At 40.0% G+C, this 22,747-nt stretch overlaps 1 protein-coding gene across 3 annotated transcripts in view; it reads right to left on the minus strand.

The window, feature by feature from the left end:
• Positions 1-22,747, minus strand: part of LOC116313470 (RNA-binding Raly-like protein) — a 62,066-nt gene that overhangs the window by 13,916 nt on the left and 25,403 nt on the right. Inside the window, exon 1 of one of the 3 annotated variants that reach the window (XM_039601692.1) lies at positions 11,752-11,972. The exons of the other annotated variants lie outside the window; for them this stretch is intronic. Within the exon in view, the coding sequence (XP_039457626.1) occupies positions 11,752-11,959 (208 nt within the window). The 5' untranslated portion in view covers positions 11,960-11,972. Of the gene's footprint in view, positions 1-11,751; positions 11,973-22,747 lie in introns of those variants that run through there. 3 annotated transcript variants of the gene reach the window in all.

Here is a 22,747-nt window from a genome sequence, read left to right on the forward strand (position 1 = left end):
CTCATGGATTAAAAGGAAGTTTATTTAAAGTTTCTTAGCTGAATGGTCAAAGTGGGTTTTGAAGATGAAAGATGCTGTGAAAAGTGGGCCAACACCGTTTTAAATTAAAGAGCAGCAGTAATAGGGTGGTTGCTAGCTAAAGCTAATTACGTCTCGTAGCATTTCTGAGTGCATGACCATATCAATGGGATCAAATTAAAAAGAGAGAGAGCGAGAGAGAGAGCGAGAGAGGGGGTCAGTTTGTGTTTGTCTTTAAAAACATTTATAACAGTCAGGATGTTATGGAGTATTCATTGCTACTTTACTGTTCCCTTTTCCTTATTAAGGCAGTTATTCGATTTGATATGAAGAACAGAATGAATATAAAAGTGTAAACCTGCATTCTTTCTAGTGGCCAGGAGGTGGCGATCCTGAGAAAATGAAAAACAAATCCGGTTGTGTAGAAGTCTATGAGAAAACAACCATCTAAGTCATGTTATTTATGATCTCCTTTTCCGATTAATGTTTAGTGTCTACCTTTAAGACTTCTGTAATACAGCAGAACATATATTTTGTAAATTATGTAAATTATGGCCCCATTCGGAGTAAAATAGGCGATAAACAATGCCATGCTTTGGGACAGGCCTGCATTATAACTAGAGAGGTGCTGCCATATGAGAATTTGGCATTCTTAATTTGTAGGTCAGATTCAAATTCCTCAATTTAAGGTTTCCAAAAACCGCTGATGATGTCATAATGGCTACATCCACCCTTTATATACAGTCTATATCTGGAAAAGAGCCACAAATCTTATCCCAAATGTCCTTATAGTTAGTAGTTAATAGTCAATCAATGAAAATTCATCTTTTAAGACTTATCTATAGATTATCTAGTGTATAACATGTAAAAAGCCCATTTGAAAAAGCCTTCCTCTATTTTCTGTTTTAATAGGTGTGAAATAGCAGCAATCTCATCAGAGATGAGGAAGTAGTGAGGAGCTTTTCTTAGTTTGAGCTGTCTGAGTGCCTATAGGGCTCTGTGTAATGAAACTAACCAGGTGAACTGGGGTACAAAACATTGATTCATTTAATGATTTCACTTCACTTCACTGTAACGCTCAGACGGTGCATAGTTTGCAAGAGTTTGTAAGAGTTTGTAAGAGCCTCGAGACAACCGAGACTCTGACTGTGCAAAAAAGGGACTTCAAGTCAATATTAGGACAGTGTTCACTCAGCTAAACAAAACAACAAAGAAATCCCCTTCAAATGCATTAGCAGACAGCTGTGACTCATCTGCACACACCTCATGACTACTGCCATGATTGACAGCACCTTCTACCTGCCAAGAACGCCGGCGCATTAAACCCGGCTGGTATCACACCGCGTTTAGTCTGTCGGCTTTCCGACGTTGCTTCTGCTCAGATTCTGCTCAATCAGCCTCGAGTGCTGCTCAAGGTCATACACAAAAACACAAACAAAAATCAAAACGCCACCTTCCCACGCATACACACAAACAAACACAGGCGTGAACCGACAAAACAGCAGCAGAGATCCCTTTCTGATGGATGAGTCACCCTTGAGTTGCAGAGATAAAACATCAGCTTTGGGGATCATGCAGCAGCAAATGTCATGACTGGAGCTGGAGTCAAGTTGTTGTGCCTAAAGGGTTGCAGTCGCAGTTTTTTGGGCTTTTTCTTCCAGGGGTAGGGTAAGCATGAACTCTCTGCTGCAATATTAATGCACCAAGCTTATGAATTAAAGAATGGAAAATATCTCAGATAAATCCAAGCACTTCTCTCAGATTCACATTTTCACACAGAGTCCTGCAGCTGCAGATGTGTCTGGATCTTCCATCACATTGTCTGCAGAATCACCATGGGTGCAATGGTTGGAGCCCAGACTCTCGCTCTTTCTCATTCTCTTGGTTTCCTCCTTTCCTTCCTTGCTCTCCCTAATGGACTAATAGAGTCGGGGGGTGTATCACTAGCTCTCAGGTGCACAGGGACAGCTGTATCATTATCATTAGGACACAGGAAGACGTGAGGAATGGTTCGCACTGTAAAGCCTGCTCTTCTCTGGGCCCCTGCTAGGGTCATTAAAGAGAGAGTGGAGCACTAAAAAGCACTCTAAAATGAACACTGTCACCTCACAACACCCCTTCCCTCCACATCGCAACAGACACACACTGAGCCTCTGATTAATTACAGTCATTATACTAATCATATACAAAAGTCGCATGAATAAGTGTATGTGTGCTTGCAGCCTGACTTGTTTGTGCGTGTATTCATAAAAAGTTGAAGCGGGAGATAGAGGAGATAGAGCCTGTGTTGCTAAGCAATAGCCACTTAGGACTTGATTGATACTATAAACTGCATGCAGCATCGCATTGAAGGGGAATATAAAAATGTACTTTGCTGAAGCCATTATGTCCAGGTTGGCCACAAAAACCTATCACAGAGGTGAACTCAAAGTAGAAGAAAGTCTGTCTCAGACACTGTAAAAACACTGGCCGCCCTCTTAACTCCTGAGAGCATACTCCTATTGGCGCTGCTACAATGCAGAATGCACTGCTGTCAGAATATGATGAACAACGCACTTCTACTCACTTTATCAAGTATGCCTGTTCAAATGCTTTTTAAAGCAAATATCTAATCAGCTAGTCACGTAGCAAAAACACAAGGGATTTATGCATGCAGACATGGTCAAAACGACCTGCTGAAGCCCAACACGAGCATCAGCATGAGTATGGACAGTGATTTAAGTTGGAAAGTGTCATGGCTGAAATGGTTGATGCCAGAGAACTGCTTTGAGCTCACAGGAAGGCGACAATAACTAAAATACCGAAGGTATCCAGAAAACTTTCAAACAGATGGTCTACAGCAACAATTCACAAAGGCTCAGAATTGGGTGTAAACAACTTGAAAGCATTGATCTATGTTGCTTTGTTTCAACTGTCCAGTAATGGTGTTGGGGATATTTTGTTGGCATTCTTCAGGCCTCTCAGTGTCAGCTGAGTATAGTTTTAACACCACAACCTGCCTGAGCATTGTTGCTAACCATGCTCATCTCTTTATGAAGAGTGTACCCGTCTTCTGACGGCTGCTTCAAACAGGACAATGTGCCTTTTTCACAAAGCTCGGATCATCTCAAGCTGGTTTCTTGAACATAACAATGAGTTCATCGTACTCAATTGGCTGCTACAGTCACAACATCTCAATCCAATAGAGCACCTTTGAATCTCCGAGGAATGTTTCCAGCACCTTGTTGCATTTATGTCATGAAGAAAAAGAGCTTTGAAGGTAAAAGGTTACAGTTACAGTTTTAGTGTTTAGAAATATTTAGTTTCAATGTTCATGTCATGGTTCGCTGTGTGGCAGGAAAAGGACCCCAGCGCAGGAGACGAGACAGACTTAAACTTGCAGCTTTATTGCTCTACTTCAACAGAAACAAACAAACAAAAAAACTCAGATCAGGCAGAAACTAGGAAATAACTAGGTGCTTGGGAAGAGACTTGGAACAATCTGCAAACACAGCTAGAGGGGATAACGCAACAAAGAACAGGAGGAGATGCATACAATATATAGACAGCAGGAGATAAGGCAGTGTGGACACACCTGGGGAACACAGCTGCACAGAGTCTGGCTGATGAGACGGGGGAAGCAAAGCAGAACATCACACACACGAGATGGGACACTATCAAAGTAAAACAGGAAACAAACACTGAGGCCAAGACTGAGACACATGAACTTGAAACAGGGACTGGAGATAAAACATGGATATATGATTGACTGGGGAGATAAAAGGAAGAAACCGAGAAGATTGCGGGAACAGGAAGGACATGCAGGGACGGGACTACAGATGAATTAAGATGAAAAGACAGGGAAACCAGACAGATCAGAGAACAGCCAAACAGAGACAGTGCATGATCCAAGGAGACAGAAAGGAGAACAAAACACGAAGACGCAGAGACAAGACACAGAGTGGACACAAAAGGGAACTAATGTAATAAAACCAGAACCAGGAAATAACATAATCACATTTACAAACACTTGAAACAGTCACACAGACACAAATTTATAAAATTTTATATTTATTTTATTTTATATTTATTAAATAACAATTTTTTATAGTTTTTCTTTATGTTAGCTAGTTTTGTTACATGTTGTTTGGTTACAGTGTGTTTTTTTGTTTTTTTTTGTTTTTAAATCCGGCTAAGTAAATGTTTTCAGTGGCTGTTTTTAGCTAACTAAAGCACTCAACAGATATTTTGTCATTAAATGCTCCAGTATGCTCACCAGCTAGTTACTAACTTCAGCTGTCTGCTATCAGGTGCTGAGCAGGCAGGAGTTTTCTCTCCGAAAACCTTTTGAATGAAATGCTGTCAAAATCTCCTTGAGAGAAAAGTTTGTGGGCTGGAAAACCAGAAGTACTGAAACAACCAAAGACTTTTAGGCTACGTTCACACTGCAGGTCTTAATGCTCAATTCCGATTTTTTTATCTGCTTGTTCACACTACAAATAAAATGTGACAGCAAACGCGCTCTAGTGCGAACGCTCAAAGCGGCCCGCATGCGCAAAAGAAGACGTCACACACAACACGCTCTGTTTAGACGCAGAGCAAACAATATTGTTTGACTGATGGCCCTTAATATAAAGACTTCGGACTTTACGTTTCCCAGTTTTTGCTTTAAATTATTCTGTTATTTACATAATAATGTAAACCTAATAATGATCCTTATTGCTGTTTTAGAGAGGCGGTGCTTCAAAGAATAGTTGCAGATTTCTGTCAGAATCTGTAGATTATACAGTACAAATAAAATGTTCACGTTGTCTTCCCAACAGTTTCACTGACATCTGCACTGGATGGCCAGGAAGCGTTCGCGATGTCTTCTCCGGCACTGATAATTGCCGTCTGTCTTGTGTCAGTGACGTAAAAGACGGATTTAATGCGACATGACCGTTCAAACAGCAGTCGCTTTCTAAAACATCGGATATGTATCGGATTCAGTACCACATACGAAAGTGACCCAGATCGGATTTGAAAATATCGGATTTGTGCCGTTCACACTGTCATACCATGATCGGATACGGGTCGCATAGGGTCAAAAAAGTCGGATTTGATGCGCTTTCGCCTGCAGTGTGAACGTAGCCTTATACACTTTATAGGGAGGGTGATAATTATCGGCAGGCTGATAATTCTTATGTTCACTTCACACTGGTTCAAGTGTTAATAACAGAAGGACAAGGACATCTGCCAGGGCCAATGACACTATCTCACTATTTTTAAAAAAGTAATTCAGATCCACACGAGAAACTCATCAGGCTTCTTCTCTTCCTTTCCACTGCCTGTACAACAAGTCTCACAAAATATCAGCTTTATAGTCTTTGTGTGATTCTCCTGAAATACACAGACAGTCAAATGGTACTGAAAGCATGACCACCACAGAGCATCTGCATCCTTTCAGGAAGTAATAAAACTACAAATAAAACCAGCTCTGTGGATGCTACACAAGGATTTTTAAAAATCTGGGAATTTCATGACTAACATATTTACTTTTTTCGTGTAATTCGGTGCATTTTCTCTCATAAACTTCTCAACTAACCTCCCTCTGCTACGACTCCATATTAACATTTCTACCTACAATGGTACGTCCTATTATTTACTGTGCAACGTGAAATATTCCAGCCATGTTTTTCTGTCTCACACAGTCAGTTTGTAAGTCACAGTCTCAAAAGCTGAAGTGGTGTTTTCACACTGTCTTCCCTCATCTGTGTAGAAGATGAAAGGGCCAATAGCCGACTTTACAAGACCTCATTTCAGCTGAGCGTCTCCTACAGAAAGCTGCGACTGAGCTCAGTAACAGTTCTATCTATCCACAGTGGCTCTTCAAGAATGCAATCATCTGCACCTCAGGGGCCCTCTGACTCACTTTGGATTTATTCATATTAATGAGGCTTTGCTGAATTACCTATGAGTGCTTCGCCGTGTTACTGCTTGCACGCATGTCTATTTTAGTTAGATACTGACCCCTCAGCTCACCGTGTCCTTCGTAACTTACCCATCCGGAGACATGATAGCTGGACTGGGCACAGACAAAGGGAGTCATAGCACAGGCTAAATCTGAATCAGATAAGCCTGCTTTTAAAAGTAAAAAAAAAAAAGGAAATGGAAATGGATGCATAACCCCTCTGCTGCCTCTATTTAGCCAAGCGTAAGCTGAATCACAGAGCACTCGCAATTTTCCTCTTGAGTGAGGTTACTTTGATATGTGATAATACATTTGAAGAGACTTTACAAAGCAACTGAACATTTAACACTGCCGTCCTTCAGTGTTCTCGCTGCAAAAACAAAACAATTATGACAGAGGAGGTGAGCGCTATAGTAATACAATATCACCTGAAAAAAATAAATGGGAGAATACATTTCCTTCCTCAGCTAATGCAAAAACATAATCTTTTGGCAGGCAAAGGATCAATTCTGGCACAGAACAAACTCCCATCTCTGTGGCGTCTACACGCATCCTGAGAGCAGGTGAGCGATATTTGATTAAGAGATCATCCAGGCACCCGCATGAATACAAATGTGCCACTAAGAGACATCCTGCATGACAGCGGCCGCAGATTCAATCTAGGCTGTGTTCTCGAGCCCTGTAAATCTGACAGAGCAGACTTGAATAATCTCCGATCACAGCCCATCGGCACAGGAAGCTCTTTTTCTTTTTGTGACACCTGAAAGTGCATTTTCTCAAATGGAGCAGGGTGACTGAAAGGTTGAAAGAGAAGACACGGCAAATGTGCCGCTGGGCGTTTGACTGCTCACGCATGTGGACATTATCATCTCTGGTTCACATAACTATATTTAGTGGACGATATATTGTCCCAGAAATAATAGAAAGAAATGATGTTAATGTAATTTTCAGACCGTTTTAAGCCAGTTATCCAATAATATTAATATAAAAACAAAGACCTATTAATTCTTAAGAATATTCAGGCTGGAAGTGGATGACCTGATTACTGTGACAGAACGAGACTGCTACTGCTCACAATGAAAATGGAGCGTGATTTACAGTCGCAAGGGATGACAATGGGATTAGATCTGAACTGAATGTTATTACAAACCATCTATTTTCATATTAGGCTACATATATTGTAGACTACATTACACGACGCAATAAAACACTACTTCTTCTCTCGATTTAACACACATTTATTCGATTTAGAGCCGATTTCACAAGAAAAGTCTCTGACCTGAGTTGTGGATCACAGCGATAGTCAGATGTTCATAAATGAATCATCTGTGGTGGGAACTTCTTGAGTGTTTTAACCGAAAAATTTCATGATGTTAAGCCGTATGAAGCGAAGCAGACTTAATATGTTGTGGCATTTTAATTTGGAAAGGCTCAAAGCTTCTGCTGAATGGTCAGCCATGTTAAGGATATCAACCTGGTCTTTCCGGGCGGATTTCGGATGCTGTCCTCTCCCTGTGTCTGTGTGATTCCCCTCCCACTCTGTTTTTCTCCGACAGTCCAAAGACCGCGAGTGTGCGTTTGTCTGAATCTCTGTTTTAGCCTTATGTTGGACTAACGATGCTAAGTTTGAAAAGTTGGAGATAAAAAGAATAAATGGATGTGGTGAGAGTGGTGCCATTTAAAGTCAAACTCTACCCAGACATCACATGTGTTCTCCCATGGATCATACTAAGATACCAACAATGCTGCTCACTCATATACTGTAGTGACTTGTTAATAACAAAGTATCAATGCTTTAAAGTGTACCCTGCTTTATCATTTATTTACCACACCAAAAATTACAGTAGATGACCTTAAACTTTTGCCTGGAAAACCTAATCTCATCAGGCAGTGTGATGAGAAATCACCCACAAGCAAGAAGTAGAGACTTTTTTGTTTGTACAGCTGGACTCTTTTTTGCAACCACAGAAGTCGCCCCCTGCTGGCCAACACTGGCCTCTCTTTTCAGACCAGGAGGCTACATCCTATCTTTTGTATATTTATGACACCCAAATGTTTTCTCTGCTGTGAATACTTTGTTTCAAGTTTCAGGAGTATTCGCCTTTTGTGTCTACCATTTCCCGAGTTCTGGCAATTCAATCAATGCTAGTTTAAAAAAAAAAAGAAAAAAAAAAAAAAGGTACATCTCTATGATTTGCTAGTGTGGATGTGTCGTGACAGGCAAGATACTGAAAACATGTGTACTGCAAAACACAGAAATCAATGCTGTGTGAACTCATTTCGGAAGGGCTCAGGTGTGACTGATGTTCATTTATATGTAAAAGTCCAGCAGCGTTGATAAAACCATCAAAGCTGGCAAAGAATCTGAAGGTAAACTGATCAGAGATATACACTGAATTATCTACTGCATTAACATATTCTTAGGAGGTATCCAGACATAACACTAAAGCAGTGATTCCTTTCCTCAATACACCTAGGAAGTCTCGGTTAATACCTTGAGGTACAAGTTGTTGATGATGATGACATGTATACCTTTCTACTTTGGTTCTGAAAAATATCGCCATTCCTATAAAAACACACAAAAAAAACCCCAATGCCATGCACTCTCGATAGCATGCCAAAGCATCAGGTGATGATAAAACCCTATCCGAAACGTAGGCCAATCAGAAACTTGCAAACATTAATAGTGCAAACAGTCTGACCTCAGAAAAAAGACAAAGGCACATGCTTTTCCCTAAAATGCTGCTTATATGGGCACAGGGCCTAAAAGAGAAATAATAGGGTGGCTTCTCGTTATAGACTGTGTTTTAAATGTCCCAGAGTTTACTTGTACTCTTCATTGAAAAATCATTTAAAAGAACCTGATAGTTTATTTAGCTGTTAATAATTTAGAGCTTCATGCCGTCCAGGTGTAGCAGTGAGTCCTTATTCTATATTCTATGAGAAAAACATCCATAAATTATCCTTCCTGGACCAGCAGTGCCCAAAATAGCTCCCCCCTCACTCCAAGCTCCATAGCAGCTTAACTAACATAGTTACGCTTGATTTATAGTACCCGCATCCAATCTACAGCGTAGGCCTACACCCTATGCTGTAGCTTGACCTGCGCCTCCCCAAAATATGTTACTACATGTCGCAGCGATGCAGCAGCTGTGACAGGTCTGACTGGTGGTAATATGTGATGTAAGCGCAGTACATTGATTAGCACAAGGCTTGTAGCTCTGTGAAACAAAATGTAATAGGCTGTAATTGTATTTAGTGCGCCCATTATTCTACTGCAACAGCTAGTATTCTGCCAGTGTGGACACAGGCTGTTTTTCTTGTTGTCACAGCTCTGTGTGACATTATGTGTATAGAATCAAATGTGTATAAAGTATTCTCTCCTCCCTGCGCTTGATTAAAAGTAACAGTTGTTCAATATTTACCAGCTCCGAGTTGAAAATGATCAGCAGAGTTTCACTTGTAAGGACGGAGCAATGCAGACGGTCCGGCTCACAACGTCACGTACTGTGACAGGGATTCAATGCAGTACTATGAATGGAGCTGTAACTGCGCTTTTCTGTTAGATCTGTGACCAGGTAATAACCGAAAGAGATCTTTTATCTCCAAATTCCCTGTAAGTCGCTTTGATTTAGCTCATTCTTACTAAGAAGAATTTGAAATAGCTTGTCATATATGTTTCAATGTGAAGTCTAATGCAGTTAGAGTGAATTTAAGATTGGACTGCTTTAATGAGCTACTGACATATATGAATCATCCTGTCAATATCAAATACTTTATTCTTAACCTGCTTGCAGGACTCCCACCCAAGAAGTGTATTGTAATTAATCTGTCAGCTCTCTTTGAACAGCATGGCTCCGTCTAACCATGTAGTTATTCCAATATGGATGAGGACCTCGGGGCTTAGACAGTTTTTGTTGTGGGGATACGGGGATTAATCGCTCAACAGCTTGTCCTTCCTTAATGAAATCCGTGTACTTTACTCTTTTGCCCTTTTCAGGAAAATGGTTTCCTGGCAGTGCATAAATTTGGCAGCCTGTCTTCAAGCTCCTGAGCATCTAATGAAATTATTTGACCTGCTGATCTATGAGTCATTTAGAAGAATGTGATGTTAGGCCACTGAACTTCCAAGTTGACTGGACTCTGAATATCACATCGGCGATATAACTATTAGTAGGCGGATGTTCGTAAGCACAAAAGGCAACATTCTGATGCCACTGTTGTACCTCCCAACATTGGTATGTGTTAATTTTTTGCATTAAAACATAATGAGCATACAGCTGTAGCCTGAGGTAAAGATAATTTAAGAGTCTTTCATCTCTCCTGAGCTGCACTCCTGCACTAATGCACTTTCCTCCTTTTCCAGTTTGGCATTTTTCTTTCCTATGATGTAACTACGTGGCTCTCAAGTGCAACACTTTGAAACACTTTAACCCCTGGAGCCGGTCCATCACTTCCACATAAGCACACGCTTGTTAATCTGTGGAAGCAGCTGGAAAACAAAGCGGCAGCTGCAACCTGCTTGAAACTACTTGAACATCTGCTCCAAAACTTGTCTACTTCATTCAAAGGTGGACTGTAGACAAATCCACCTGCCTAAACTAATACAAGCACACAAACCTCCCATGAGACATCTTTAGCATACATGAACTCTGTGATGAGCTACTTTGATAATTCATTGTTCAAACCAGTAGGTCCCAACGTGTTGGTACTTATCCTCCAACAAAAGACCAAAGTTTAATCAGACAAGCTGTGTGGAGGTTTTTAGTATTTGAAAGGAGAAAGATTTTTGTGACATTTCCCTCCTTCGCAAGCTAATAAAAGGTTGAAAACCACTGGTTTAATCACATGTAAGCCAAAATAGAAATAAAAAAAATTCACATTCATATTTACTGCATGGGTTTATTTTATTTGTAGTGACTTAGATTTCTTTAAAATAGGAAATATCACAATAATAATACTAAAGTTAATGATACGGTGCCATTTAGCTGCTCGAGTTTCAGAGTCCCGAATGCACCAGAGCCTTACGTGACGTTACAAACTCGGGGCTGTGCGTGTGTGAATGAGCATGTCTGCTGAGAAAGCCCTGCTGCTGACAAAAATAACGCTCAGTTGCGGGGCACGTTTAATTAATTTCAATAAATATTAATAGGAGAGTTAGAAACGCAAACTGCAGCCTTTTATAAATAATTGATGACGATTATCAGTTAGTACATATAGAGCTCGGTACATGAGGTTCATTAATGTTATAAATTATTCATGCGCCCACAAATTTGCAAAGATGGACCCGCAGCACTCAGCCTCGTACGCGCACAGGTGCGCACACACCTGGAGCTGCGAGCCACTGAGCAGCTCCAGAGAAGATGTCTTACTCGTACAACCGCACTCTTAATTTGTCTCCAGCGACAATAAAATTAAATCAGATCCCGCACCCTCAGAAATCTCCAAGCCCTCTGAAAAGCAAAGAAACAGGAAGAGGATGTTTTGCTGTATGAAGTGCTTAAATGACTCTGAGGTGTTGATTCTGCGCGATTTAGTTACAGTGCGACAGCCCACGCACTGAGATCAAGTGAGTTACTCGAAAAGGTGCATCCACTCATTAAAATGCTGAGGATGGAGAAGCAGTGGTTACAAACTTTAATCCGAAAAGTGCCTCAAATAAACACATTTCCACTTACTTAGTCTATCACTTCCAGTTGAACAACTTTTTAATCATTTACACGACTGAAACAAAAAAAACACCATCTTCCTATACGTTCTGCACCAGATGTTTAAAGTGCCAGTAATGACCTCCTTATACTCACATCTCTGATTGCGACGCCTGCCTTTGTACATGGTCATGACGAGCGTGGAAACAAAACGGGTGATGCTGTGTCCGAGCCGACTTTGCCTCCTCTTTCTCCAAAAAAACCAGACAGACTGCCGGAGCACCTCCAGCTCCAGACTCCGAGCAGAGCTGAGCAGAGCCGCTCCGGACCGTACCATTAATCCACCTATTCCAGGGGGAGCCATAGACTCAAACGCTCCACTCTGCTCCAATAGCAAGAGCACAGAAGGGAAAGAAAAAATCCTGCAAATGAAACTTTGCACGGTTCATTTGCTGAGAATTAAAATGCGTTAATTATAATGATTATCTAAGGATGGCAGAAAAAATACTGGCCACTCCCCCCTAATTATATATATATATATATATATAAATAAAAAGTTTTGCCTAATAGAAGTTGGTGTAATATCTGGTATTTTTTGTGGAGCCCCTGAAGCCAAAAAAAAAAATCTTGAAGAAGCTGTATGACTCCAGTAGATAAGTCTTCCAATGTTTTATATATTTTGCCCATGGCTACATTTAAAGTATCTCCATTCCTTCACAAAGTTTTTACCAAATTAACCAGATTTTTGTCATTTTTCATTTCTCCTGTAATGTATGAATCTTTTCAAAAGATGCCACACATCATATTTCACTTACTTACTGGCCAAAATATGTTTTTGTTATTATTAGAAAATTTTGTCCTATATTCAGATTTTCTGTCACATATAAACAGTTCCAGTGTTGGATGTTCTTATTAAACATGGTCAAAGTTTTCAAAAATTAGGTCACTGTAGATGTGAGTTATCTTCATGAGAGGATAAAGAAGAGCTGAGGCTCCACTTTTTTCTACTTTCTACATAGCCGCACTCACTTGCAGTTCGAACCTTCTCTTTTCATGGGGCAGCCAATAAGAAAAGGGTTGGCTTAAAGTGAGGGTGCCCGAAAGACAGAGAGGGTTGACCAAGTGTCTGCCCCAAGCCCCACTGTATGTTGAAAATCATTTATTTTGAGCTATGCTGATCATGCAAAGCTGCTTCAGTAGAATCCACTTTAATCTAAGACTACTGAATCTAAAATAGCCATGATAGATGCAGAAAAATGTAACTGTCATGTCACAAATATGGCATGTTTAAAAGACTCTTTTCAAAGACTCCACAGATATGCCCTTAAAAATATCTTCTTTGGTAATCTGACAGTTAATGATTGAATGGATGGATGGATGATTTGTTTTTCTACACATCAAAATAAATTAATAAATTAGGATAACATCAGTTTACATCCCCATTGCACCCTCTTGTTATTTCCATTGTCTTTAAAGGTGAAATATCTCTCCACAGTGAATGGTAATCAAATAATTTAAAGGTTACACAGATTCTTCCTGACTTACAGGGTTCTGGTTGTTCTCAGTTTGATGGTAAGGAGATTAAATTCCATTTTATTTGCAACAACAGTTGCCTCAAGGTACTTTATATTGTGAGGTAAAGATCCCACATTAACACAGAGAAAATCCAGACAATCCGACGCCCCCCTATGAACAAGCACTTGGCGACAGTGGGAAGAGTCAGGCTGAGGGAGGGGCCGCCATCCGCTGACCTGGCGGTAAAAAGACCCACTAGGCAAAAAGGGTGGGGTTACATAGACTAATGGGTGTCCATGAGACTCACAGGTGACCAATACGATTGATATCGGGTGTATCAAACAGGCTTAGCCCTAAAAATCTTCATTTTAAAAAATAAAAATGAACATAAAATACTCTTTAAAACTGAACAGATGTGCTTATAAAGCAAAAACAGCAGCACTGTTCCAGTTTACATAATCATAACCAGATGTAAATAAACATACATGTATGATAGTGTTATGTAAAAATTGCTGGCAAGAGGAAACATTTTGGTAACTTTCTGGGTTCTTGATTTTAGCCGACCTGGTCTGTGACCTAGGAGATTTGAGCAGGCTTAGCTTGCATGCAGGTAAACAGCTCATGGCATTTGCCTTGAACTTTCGTCAAATGATGTTTTCACTTATTTTTCTTTTCTAAACAGTGCCCAGCAGAGAGAAACAGCACAGAAAAACCGACCTTTGCCCACATTAGCCCAGACTGGGTCCCCAAAAGAGAAATGGGGCTGTATCAAACATAAAGCTGTAGGCAGTAAAGCAAGACTAAAAGCTGAAAGATGCTGAATTGTGCGCTCATCTGTGTGAGTCTGCAGTTGAGAGCAGCCCTCTCTAACTCATTTAACCCAACAATGATATAAAAATAGTGAAGGGTACAGTTTCGAACAAGATGCACATGTGTGTGCACAGTACACTCCAAATATAGACTTCTGCATTGTGTGAACACTTGCCCAGTCACAGATAATAACAGACACATGTTTGATTACATACATACAGTCTGTTGTGTTCATGGTAATCTTACCTTTTTTTTATTACTATATAAGTTCAACTGTAAGAACTGTTCCATGATGCTTTATAGGTATAATGACTACATGCAAGCATAAAAAAGGTAATTATTTTTGTTAATCGCATAATTTTAAACAACAATTTAACCAATCTTTTTAGCAAAATAAAAGAAACAACATCTAATCACGGGGGTCACAAATGAATGATTCATTTGATATTCGAGCTAAATCTTTAAAAAATGTCCTGATTTTTCTGTCCTTTAAAGCCACAGAAAATTTCTGTTTGACCTCACTATTCAAACGGCATCCTGTCATAAAAGCAAATCAGCTTCCCATTGTCACTGTCTCTCATTCATCAATCAGGGCTTTTAATTCATTTTAAAGTGGACAGCCTGTGGACTTAAGAGACAGATTTTTTTTTAAAAATCAGTAGTGTGTCTAAAGGAGCCGGCTCCCCAGCTGTTGCAGCTCTTAGGCTTGGATGAAGATGAAGCCTTGTAATTGTGATATCTAATTACACTGACATGGGGTTTGCAGCTGCCTCGCACACAGCCTGAAGTCTTAATTGTTTCTTTGTTCTCACAAAGAAAAGACAAGAAACTAAAAGCTCGTGAAGAGAACAGGCTGAGTGAGACGATTTGTGGCTTCACATCGCCGAAATCAAACTCCAGTGTCATCGGCTATTGTCTCAATTTGACATCTCTTAAGAAAGAGTAAAAATACAGCTGTTTGACTTAAGTGGTGAAAATGCTATATATATATATACATATACATATATGTATAAATATATATTGTGTTCTGGTATATTTTCAAAAAGGTCGCCTGCGGCTAATTTTGAAATAAACCACATTGAGTGGCAGGCGAAGAACTTTCTAACAAACAAACAAAAATCTTTTTGTGGAATTTAATGATTCATAAATGGAAAAATGTGATTGGATATTCTGCGCAGGATGCATGCAGTCTTTCCCTCGCTGACTACAAATGAATGATACATGCTGAGGGACAGCATGAGATGTCCCAGTTTTAGTCTCAGTGCTATTCTCTCAGCACCATCTAGTGTTCATGCAGATGGGAAATTAATGAATGCGTCAGCAGAGGCCAACAAACTGCTGGTACTGGAAAGGAAACAGAAGAACCTTTAGATAAAAATTTTACCATTAATATATGAATGTCAATGTGGCCTCACAGCAAGAAGGTCCCGAGTCCAGCTGGGGTCTTTCAGTGTGAAGTTTGCAGGTTCTCCCCGTGTCTGTGTATTCCAGCATCTTCCTACAGCCCAGAGCCGTCCATGTTGTACTAACTGGTGACTCTAAGTGAATGTGAGCATGAATGATTGTCTGTCTCTCTTAGGGATGGGTATTGATAAGATTTTAACGATTCCGATTCCATTTTCGATTCTGTTTAACGATTCGATTCTTTATCGATTCTTGTTTTTAAAAAGGAGAACACACAGGTCGATTAGCTTAGAACTGTTTTATATCTTCTCTTTCAACAAGATAGAAATTTAGGAGTAACATGGCCTTACAAACCCAACAGTGAGATCTTAAGAGATCCACAGCCTACAGCTCTTCAATGGGGTGTCACAGGGTCCCCGGGGAAAATTGTAAACGTAAAATAATAAAATAAATATTCTTCTGTAGCAATAACAAAGTATAACATAAATTATTCTGTAGCAATTACACAAGAATATCCAGTAATGTCCCTGCCTACAATTAAACACATTCACTTACCATCTGCTGTGGCAAATGGCTGCAAGGTTTTGACCACAAACTAGTCACTGCTCGGTGACATGCGGGCCTGAAAAGAGACGCTACCGGTAGACTGCAGCGACAACTGCCAGCGAGCGCCAGCCAGACTCTGTCTGTCTGTCTCATCATGGTCACCTAAATGCACAATGGCAGGTTTTGTAATAAAGCAGATCGCGCTAACATAATATGCACTGTTAGTTGATTATTTACCTGCCGCATTAACGGGAGATGACGTGCAAACGTTACCGCTGCTGCTGCTGGGTTGAGATTCACGAGTCCGGAGCGGAATTAAAGACATTCATTTAAGTTCATCGCGTGTTTTGTGAGCAAATGCTTTTGCATATTCGTAGTGTTTCCTCCCTTAATGAAATATCTACTTTGCAAGTATTGCAAGTTGCCCTGAACGGATGACAATCCGTTCTCGTAAAGTATAAACAAACTTTTAAGCGTTTGAGCTGCTTAGGCGCCGTGTTTCCTGCCGGGTACGCTCCGACACTCCGCAACGTGGTGACGTCATTTGGGGCGACTGGAATCGATAAGGGAATCGTTTGCAAAAATGGCAAACGATTCCAAGGAATTGAAACAGTGGGAACCGGTTCTCAACAAGAACCGGTTTTCGATACCCATCCCTAGTCTCTCTGTGTTAACCCTGCAAAAGACTGCCGACCTGTCCACTGTGCACCCCTATGACAGCTGCAATAGGATACCGCACTCGTGCAACCCTGAACTGGATAAGCAGAAGAACATGAATCAATATAAAAATTAGCAAAAGAAAAACAACAGGCATCTAATCAATCCTCTGTATTGATTTTATGCCATTATTCTTGTGCGTATAATGATGTTTGTTCTCCTTTGTTGTCTTTTTCGTTCCTGTGAAGCCCTTCAAAACATGCTATATAAACTGATTTTAAACTAAAGCAATCTCAAAGAAATGTTTCTCCTTGTGGGGTTATTTTTATTTAAGCTGGAGTTTCAGCAAACAAGCCTACAATCAAACTATTACTAGCTAATTACTACTATGTAACATCTTTCCTGACTCAAACTAACAAGTGCAGAATTTATTATAGGACGCATCGGCTTTCCTTAACTCAACTAAACACCTGGATTTCACAGGTTTTACTGTAGTATCTATTTCAACCACAGGGAGGCACTCAAACACTACAAGACTGCTGTCACCCATGAATGCTCTCAAACACTATAAACCTAAGCAAGATGTGATCACACAAACACTGATTATGAAAAATGAACGTGGAAAATATCAGTACATCTGTGTCCAGATTTTATCCACGGAGACATTAGCAGAAGGAAAGCTGAGTGAGTAACAAAAGAAATGAAACCCTCCCCTATGACCAGCAGACATCTTCATCAGGGCCCAAGAAGTGGTTGCGAGACGAAGACCGCATCAGGGTGATTGAATGTCACTTTTAGTCACATTTAACACTTTAAGTCATTGTATCTGCAATCCGGTCATGTATGAAGAAATTAAAGCAGGTAAAGCAAGCACGTCAGTATCTCATGGCTATTAAATCTACTCATGCAAGGGGTGCTGTGGTACCTCAGCAGGCTGAGCTGCTCGCTGTAGGATATACAGGGTTGATTCTGACCTTGTGACATTTCTGTCACATATCATACCTTCACACAGCTGCATTTCCTGTCATGCTTCAGTGAATATAATTTAATTTTAAAAAAAGGAAAAATGTTAAGGAAAATATCAAGCATTAATATCTTAGACAGGCTGCAGATGCCTCTGGAGCGTAATCAAATATGAAGTTCATGTTTAAAAGATAAGGTGTTTAGGGTTAAATTTCTTGGAAGAATAAAGGCAGAAGAGATTACTTCCAAAGCAGGAAGAGACATTACTTTAGGCAACTACAGAGCACCTCAGACACTTACTGCTGTGCATTGTTAATATACTGGATTTAATGTCGGTGTGTGTGTGTCTGTGTGTGTGTGTAAGTGTGTGTGTGTGCACAGATGGTCAGACAATCAAGAGCAGCCAGTGGAGCCAGAGTATGGCACACTAAGTCATATTTCACTTTGGCTGCTGTATGAAGCTCAGATGACGTGTTGACCTGAGATCTTCTCTCAGCTAGACACTCTTTCTGTGTGTTTCTCAGAGAATACAACTGTGTCAGCATGCATAACAATGAGGCGAGCTTCTTTTAGCAGAGCAAAGGGGACATGTGGTTTTGTGCTGACATCATTGTGAATATGTCTGTGTTGTGGCAAAGTGAAACAGAGTGGTGTTTATGACTACGACTGTTTTTCTTGGCACTAACTGGGTCTTGTGAATGCAGTGATGAGCAGCTTTTATTGGTGATCCATTATACCCCCAATTTCTGGCCTACATTTAGAGCTAAAATGTTTATTTACACCTGAGTAAAAACTTTGATTGCTACTTAGACGAGGTGATTGATGCCATTTTTGTCACGGTACATTTAACACAAAGCTAGAGCCAGCAGAGACAGGAAGATAGGGACACAGGAGGGATAGTTAGTTAAGCCAGAGCCAGCAGTCACTTAATTTGGAAAGAGAGCTAAAATACTGAAGTCAGTGCCAAAAACTCCCATGTTAAAATGCCTAACTTTGCAGCATTAAAAGCACATTTACAGCCTGGTACAAACAGTTTGGTACTTTATGGATAGTTTAACACATCATAACAACTCTCAGGAGGGTAATTTTTTTTTTTTTATAACTTATTCACCTGGACACTGAAGCTAGGAGCTTGGCTGGTTTGACAGGCAGATGCCTCAACACCTGGCAGCTGTGGTGGATCATCTAATTAGCAGCCTCACCTTTGCTAATTAGTGTGACTAAAGTAAAACTTTCTACTTTGTCTGCACTGTTGGTGCCTTTTGGAGCGATTTTAGGGAATAATCTGACGCTCTTTGGCGCATCCTTGTGCTTCAGTTTAGGTGAGTGAGATTCTAGTGTTTCATTAGTCTGTTAGCACTAAATAGCAGTTATGTATGTCTATAGATACACCTTGCTAGCTAAGCTCATTAGCATTAACTAATAACTTTACTGCCTTGCACAACTACATGACAACTTCTAGCTAAAAGGAAGCTAACATAAAGACCACATCTGTCTTTTAAACACAATCTTTGCTGGAAAACTGTTTAAAACAGTTGATTGGGCTCTGAGCTGAAGCTAGCTAACAGATAGCCTAACTTAGCCATAAAGAAACAGAGACTCAGTTCAAAGCCAGAATACTGCTATTTCTAAAATAGACCTATGGTCTTTATGTAGTTTTGTTTTGTTGTTTTTAGTTTTTTCGAACACAAATAGAGAGAAAATCAAAAGGAGCAAACCCTGGCTGCTCTGTCTTTATTTGATATTTGTTTCCTACAGACACAGCTGGTTTCCCTGATAAGCTGACAGGGATTTGACATAGGGTTTTCATTACTGAGCTTAAAGGTTCAGCTGACAAATGTCCTGCAAACACACAGGAGACATTGTGATACTTTTTCATTTGTTGTCTGATAGTGAATTGGTGCCCACCTATCAAATTTCACTATACTCTTGACAATTTTTGAGTCTGAACAGCAACTTGAATTGATCACATACCAAATACTTTGGCTTTTGTAGCATTTCTATTTTAACCATGATATTAAAAAAATCACATTACTTATTGTTTTTGCCAGTTTTACTAAATTAAGCATCCCTGAAATGTCTCTAATATTTTCTCTGCCTGAGACAGCTATTCACTTTGAATAGTAAAGCCTTATAGCAAATGTTAGAAAGGATTATGTTATCTGAGGAGCTGTCGGTTACCAAACTTCAGTTTTTATATTTTTACCTAACTGTGGTGAGCTCAGGTTTTCCTTTAGTTAGTTGGTGGACTGCTTTGACTCTACAGTCCTCAGTTAGCATGTTAAAGTTCCTGACAGCATAATTAGAAAATAACTGGACAAGTATGGCTCATTTGGAAGTGTTACTAGGAGAAAGTCTCTTCTCTCTAAAAGGAACAAGGCACCAAGGCTTAGGCTTCCAGAGTCGCATCTGATAAAGACACAAGACTTGTACAGATGAGACCAAAAGTGGAGATGTTTGGCCATAATGCTCAGAGCCACATTTGGCAAAAAACAAACACATCAGAATAAGCACCTCATCCCAGCTGTCACACACGGTGGTGGACAGGTGATGATCTTGGCTTGTTTGGTAGTTGCAGGACCTGGGTGCCTTGCAGACATTGAGTCAACCTGTATACCAAAGTATTCTAGAGTCAAATGTGAGGCGAACTCATCTACCAGCTAAAGGTTTGCCAGAACTAGGTCATGTAACAGGAAAATGCCCAAGCACAGCAGCAAATGTAGAACAGAATAGCTGAAAAAGAAAACTCCAGACCTCAACCTGATTGAAATGCAGTGGAGGGACCTTAAGAAAACTGTGAATAAACGAATGGCCACAAACGTCAATGAACTGAAGCAATGCTGTAAAGAAGAGTGGGCCAAAATTCCTCCACAATGATGTAAGAGACTGATAAAGCCATATAGAAAATGATTATTTCAAGTTATTGCTGCTAAAGGTGGTTCTACCAGCTATTCAATCATGGGGACTGAATAGAGGTCTGTGAAAACTTTCTTTTTCACAGGACTGTAAATGGGAGAGTCCTGTTGATGTAGAAATGCTAAATTTGGTACAAACTAAAGGACAAAATCAGAAACTTGGTCTTTAAATTACACTGTAAAATGTAATATTGTGTTTAATAAAAAATATTAAATAGGCTGAACTCAATTTGTTATTAGAACTCGATTTAAATACGTTACCAGTACGTTTTATGCAAAAACGCTGATAAACTCAATTTATTTCAGTTGTCTTAACTTAGAAAAACTAAGTAAGCTGGAAGTTTTGCTTCTCAGTGCGGAAGGATGAAAGATGTGTTTTGAAAATGCCACGTGACTACGTCCTCCTCCCTCCTGGATCGCATGTTCATGGCGCCAGCATTTGTTATGGAATATATTGAGCAAACCTGGAGATATTATTGTTGTCAGTGGATCTGTTGTCAGAAGTTTGTTGTGGATCTTTACTGACTTGGTGAGTAAATGTTTACTCTTATTCAAACTGATTTTGTGGCTTCTCTTAGTTTAGCACCAGGTTTATAATCTTGCTAACTAGTTAGTGTTAGCCTAGCGTTGCTTCTGCCGCTGGGCTCATGTTACTTAAAAATTAACACCACAGCCTTAAAAACCTTACATAAAACTATGTCTGTGAAATTTTCTGTTGATTGTTTGAAATAAATAAGTGAGATAAGAGCCCAGACAAAATTCTTCGGGAGTTGCAGCCGTTAGGGGTAGGGTGGGGTGTGGGGGATATTTTCAATCCATAGCCATAACTAACTAACTAACTAACTAACTATATCATGTTTAACCTGAATAGCAAAAGACTGCAGGGGGGTTGAAAACAATATGCCAGGCGTTAGCTGTGCTTGCGGACTCTATCAAGCCTTGACCTCCCGGTCAGCTATCGCGCTGGTGGATAACAGAGCTCTCCTAAAACGTGGAAGCACTTCTGCAAATATGTGATATTTTGATAAATTAAGTAGATATTTGAGCATTAGACAGCTACATTCTTGCCTGCAAATATCTTAAAAGGTTATTTTGTGACCCAGAAAGGGTAGTCTGGGGAATCCATTTGTCGGCCACGGTTGTCGGAGCCTGTGTACTTGTAAGCGCGGCAATGGCGGAGGAGCGCGGCTAAAAAACTTATTACTTTTTCTGGGTCACAAAATAAACTTTTAAGATATTTTCAGGCGAGAATGTAGCTGTGTAAAGTTCAAATATCTGCTCGATTTATCAAGACATCACATATTGCAAAAAATCTCGGACGTTTTCAGAGACGTCCATTTGTTGTTCATGCTTTGTGGCAGCTTTTGAACATCTGTGGCATCTATTAATGTCAAATCTAGCCTTTATTTAACAACATAAGCAAACTCTTTTCCAATATATTAGCAACTGTCAGTGACATTTATATTAATCAGGCTGAACTTTAATCATACTTTAGATCAGCCTGTTTTACTTATTGTTTTATTTGTGCTTTGGTTTAGGGAAGTTGTTTCTTTACTGGTCTTTTCCTGTCTTCTGTTATTAGACTTGAGATATGACTGCACTATGCTGTTGCTGGTGACCACAGTTAATTCTACAAGACATGCTGTGTAAGTAAACAAACAACAACAGTTTGGTCTGCATTTCTTGAAAGATCACATCCCCCAAACTTAGTTTAGAGGGTCTACACTGTATATAGTGAAGTCTGCAAGTTTTCTAACAGCAAAATCTGTTTTGTGCCCAAAATCATTTTGCACATCATTAGAATGAAAGTTATTGGCCATGTTTGCATAGCCCTTTTTAAAATGATGCTTTCATGACATTATTGTGTGTTGGGTGGTGGTCAGGGTTATCCAGACTGACAATTGGGACATTGAATGTCACCTCTCCGGTGGGGAGGGAGCCTGAGATCGTCTAAATTGGAGTCTGTTTTATACCAAATGCAGAAAAAAAATGTTTTAAGAAAGCAATTAAGTTCATGTTCCAAAAATTATGATTGTTTGCTTGCAGGACACCAGGAGAGATGAGTCCTCCGTCACAGATGGTGTGGTCAGTGAAGATGGTCGCCTGCAGGTTCAAGCTCATTGCATCTCCAACCCACATCCACTGCCACTGTACTTAAGGGAAGTTAAAGACTTTCTTCTGCACCTACATTTGGATCACCTCGATCCATGATAGTCATTCAGGCAGTAATGCCTGGACTGGAAACAAGCCATCCTTAAAATATTACAACATTCCAGCTCCTGTGTTGCAATGGAAAACAAATGTGTTGTTTAAATTAGAGACTGCACTTGTGACAGAACAAC

The sequence above is a fragment of the Oreochromis aureus genome, linkage group 18, assembly GCF_013358895.1.
Source record: "Oreochromis aureus strain Israel breed Guangdong linkage group 18, ZZ_aureus, whole genome shotgun sequence".
Lineage (NCBI taxonomy): Eukaryota > Metazoa > Chordata > Actinopteri > Cichliformes > Cichlidae > Oreochromis > Oreochromis aureus.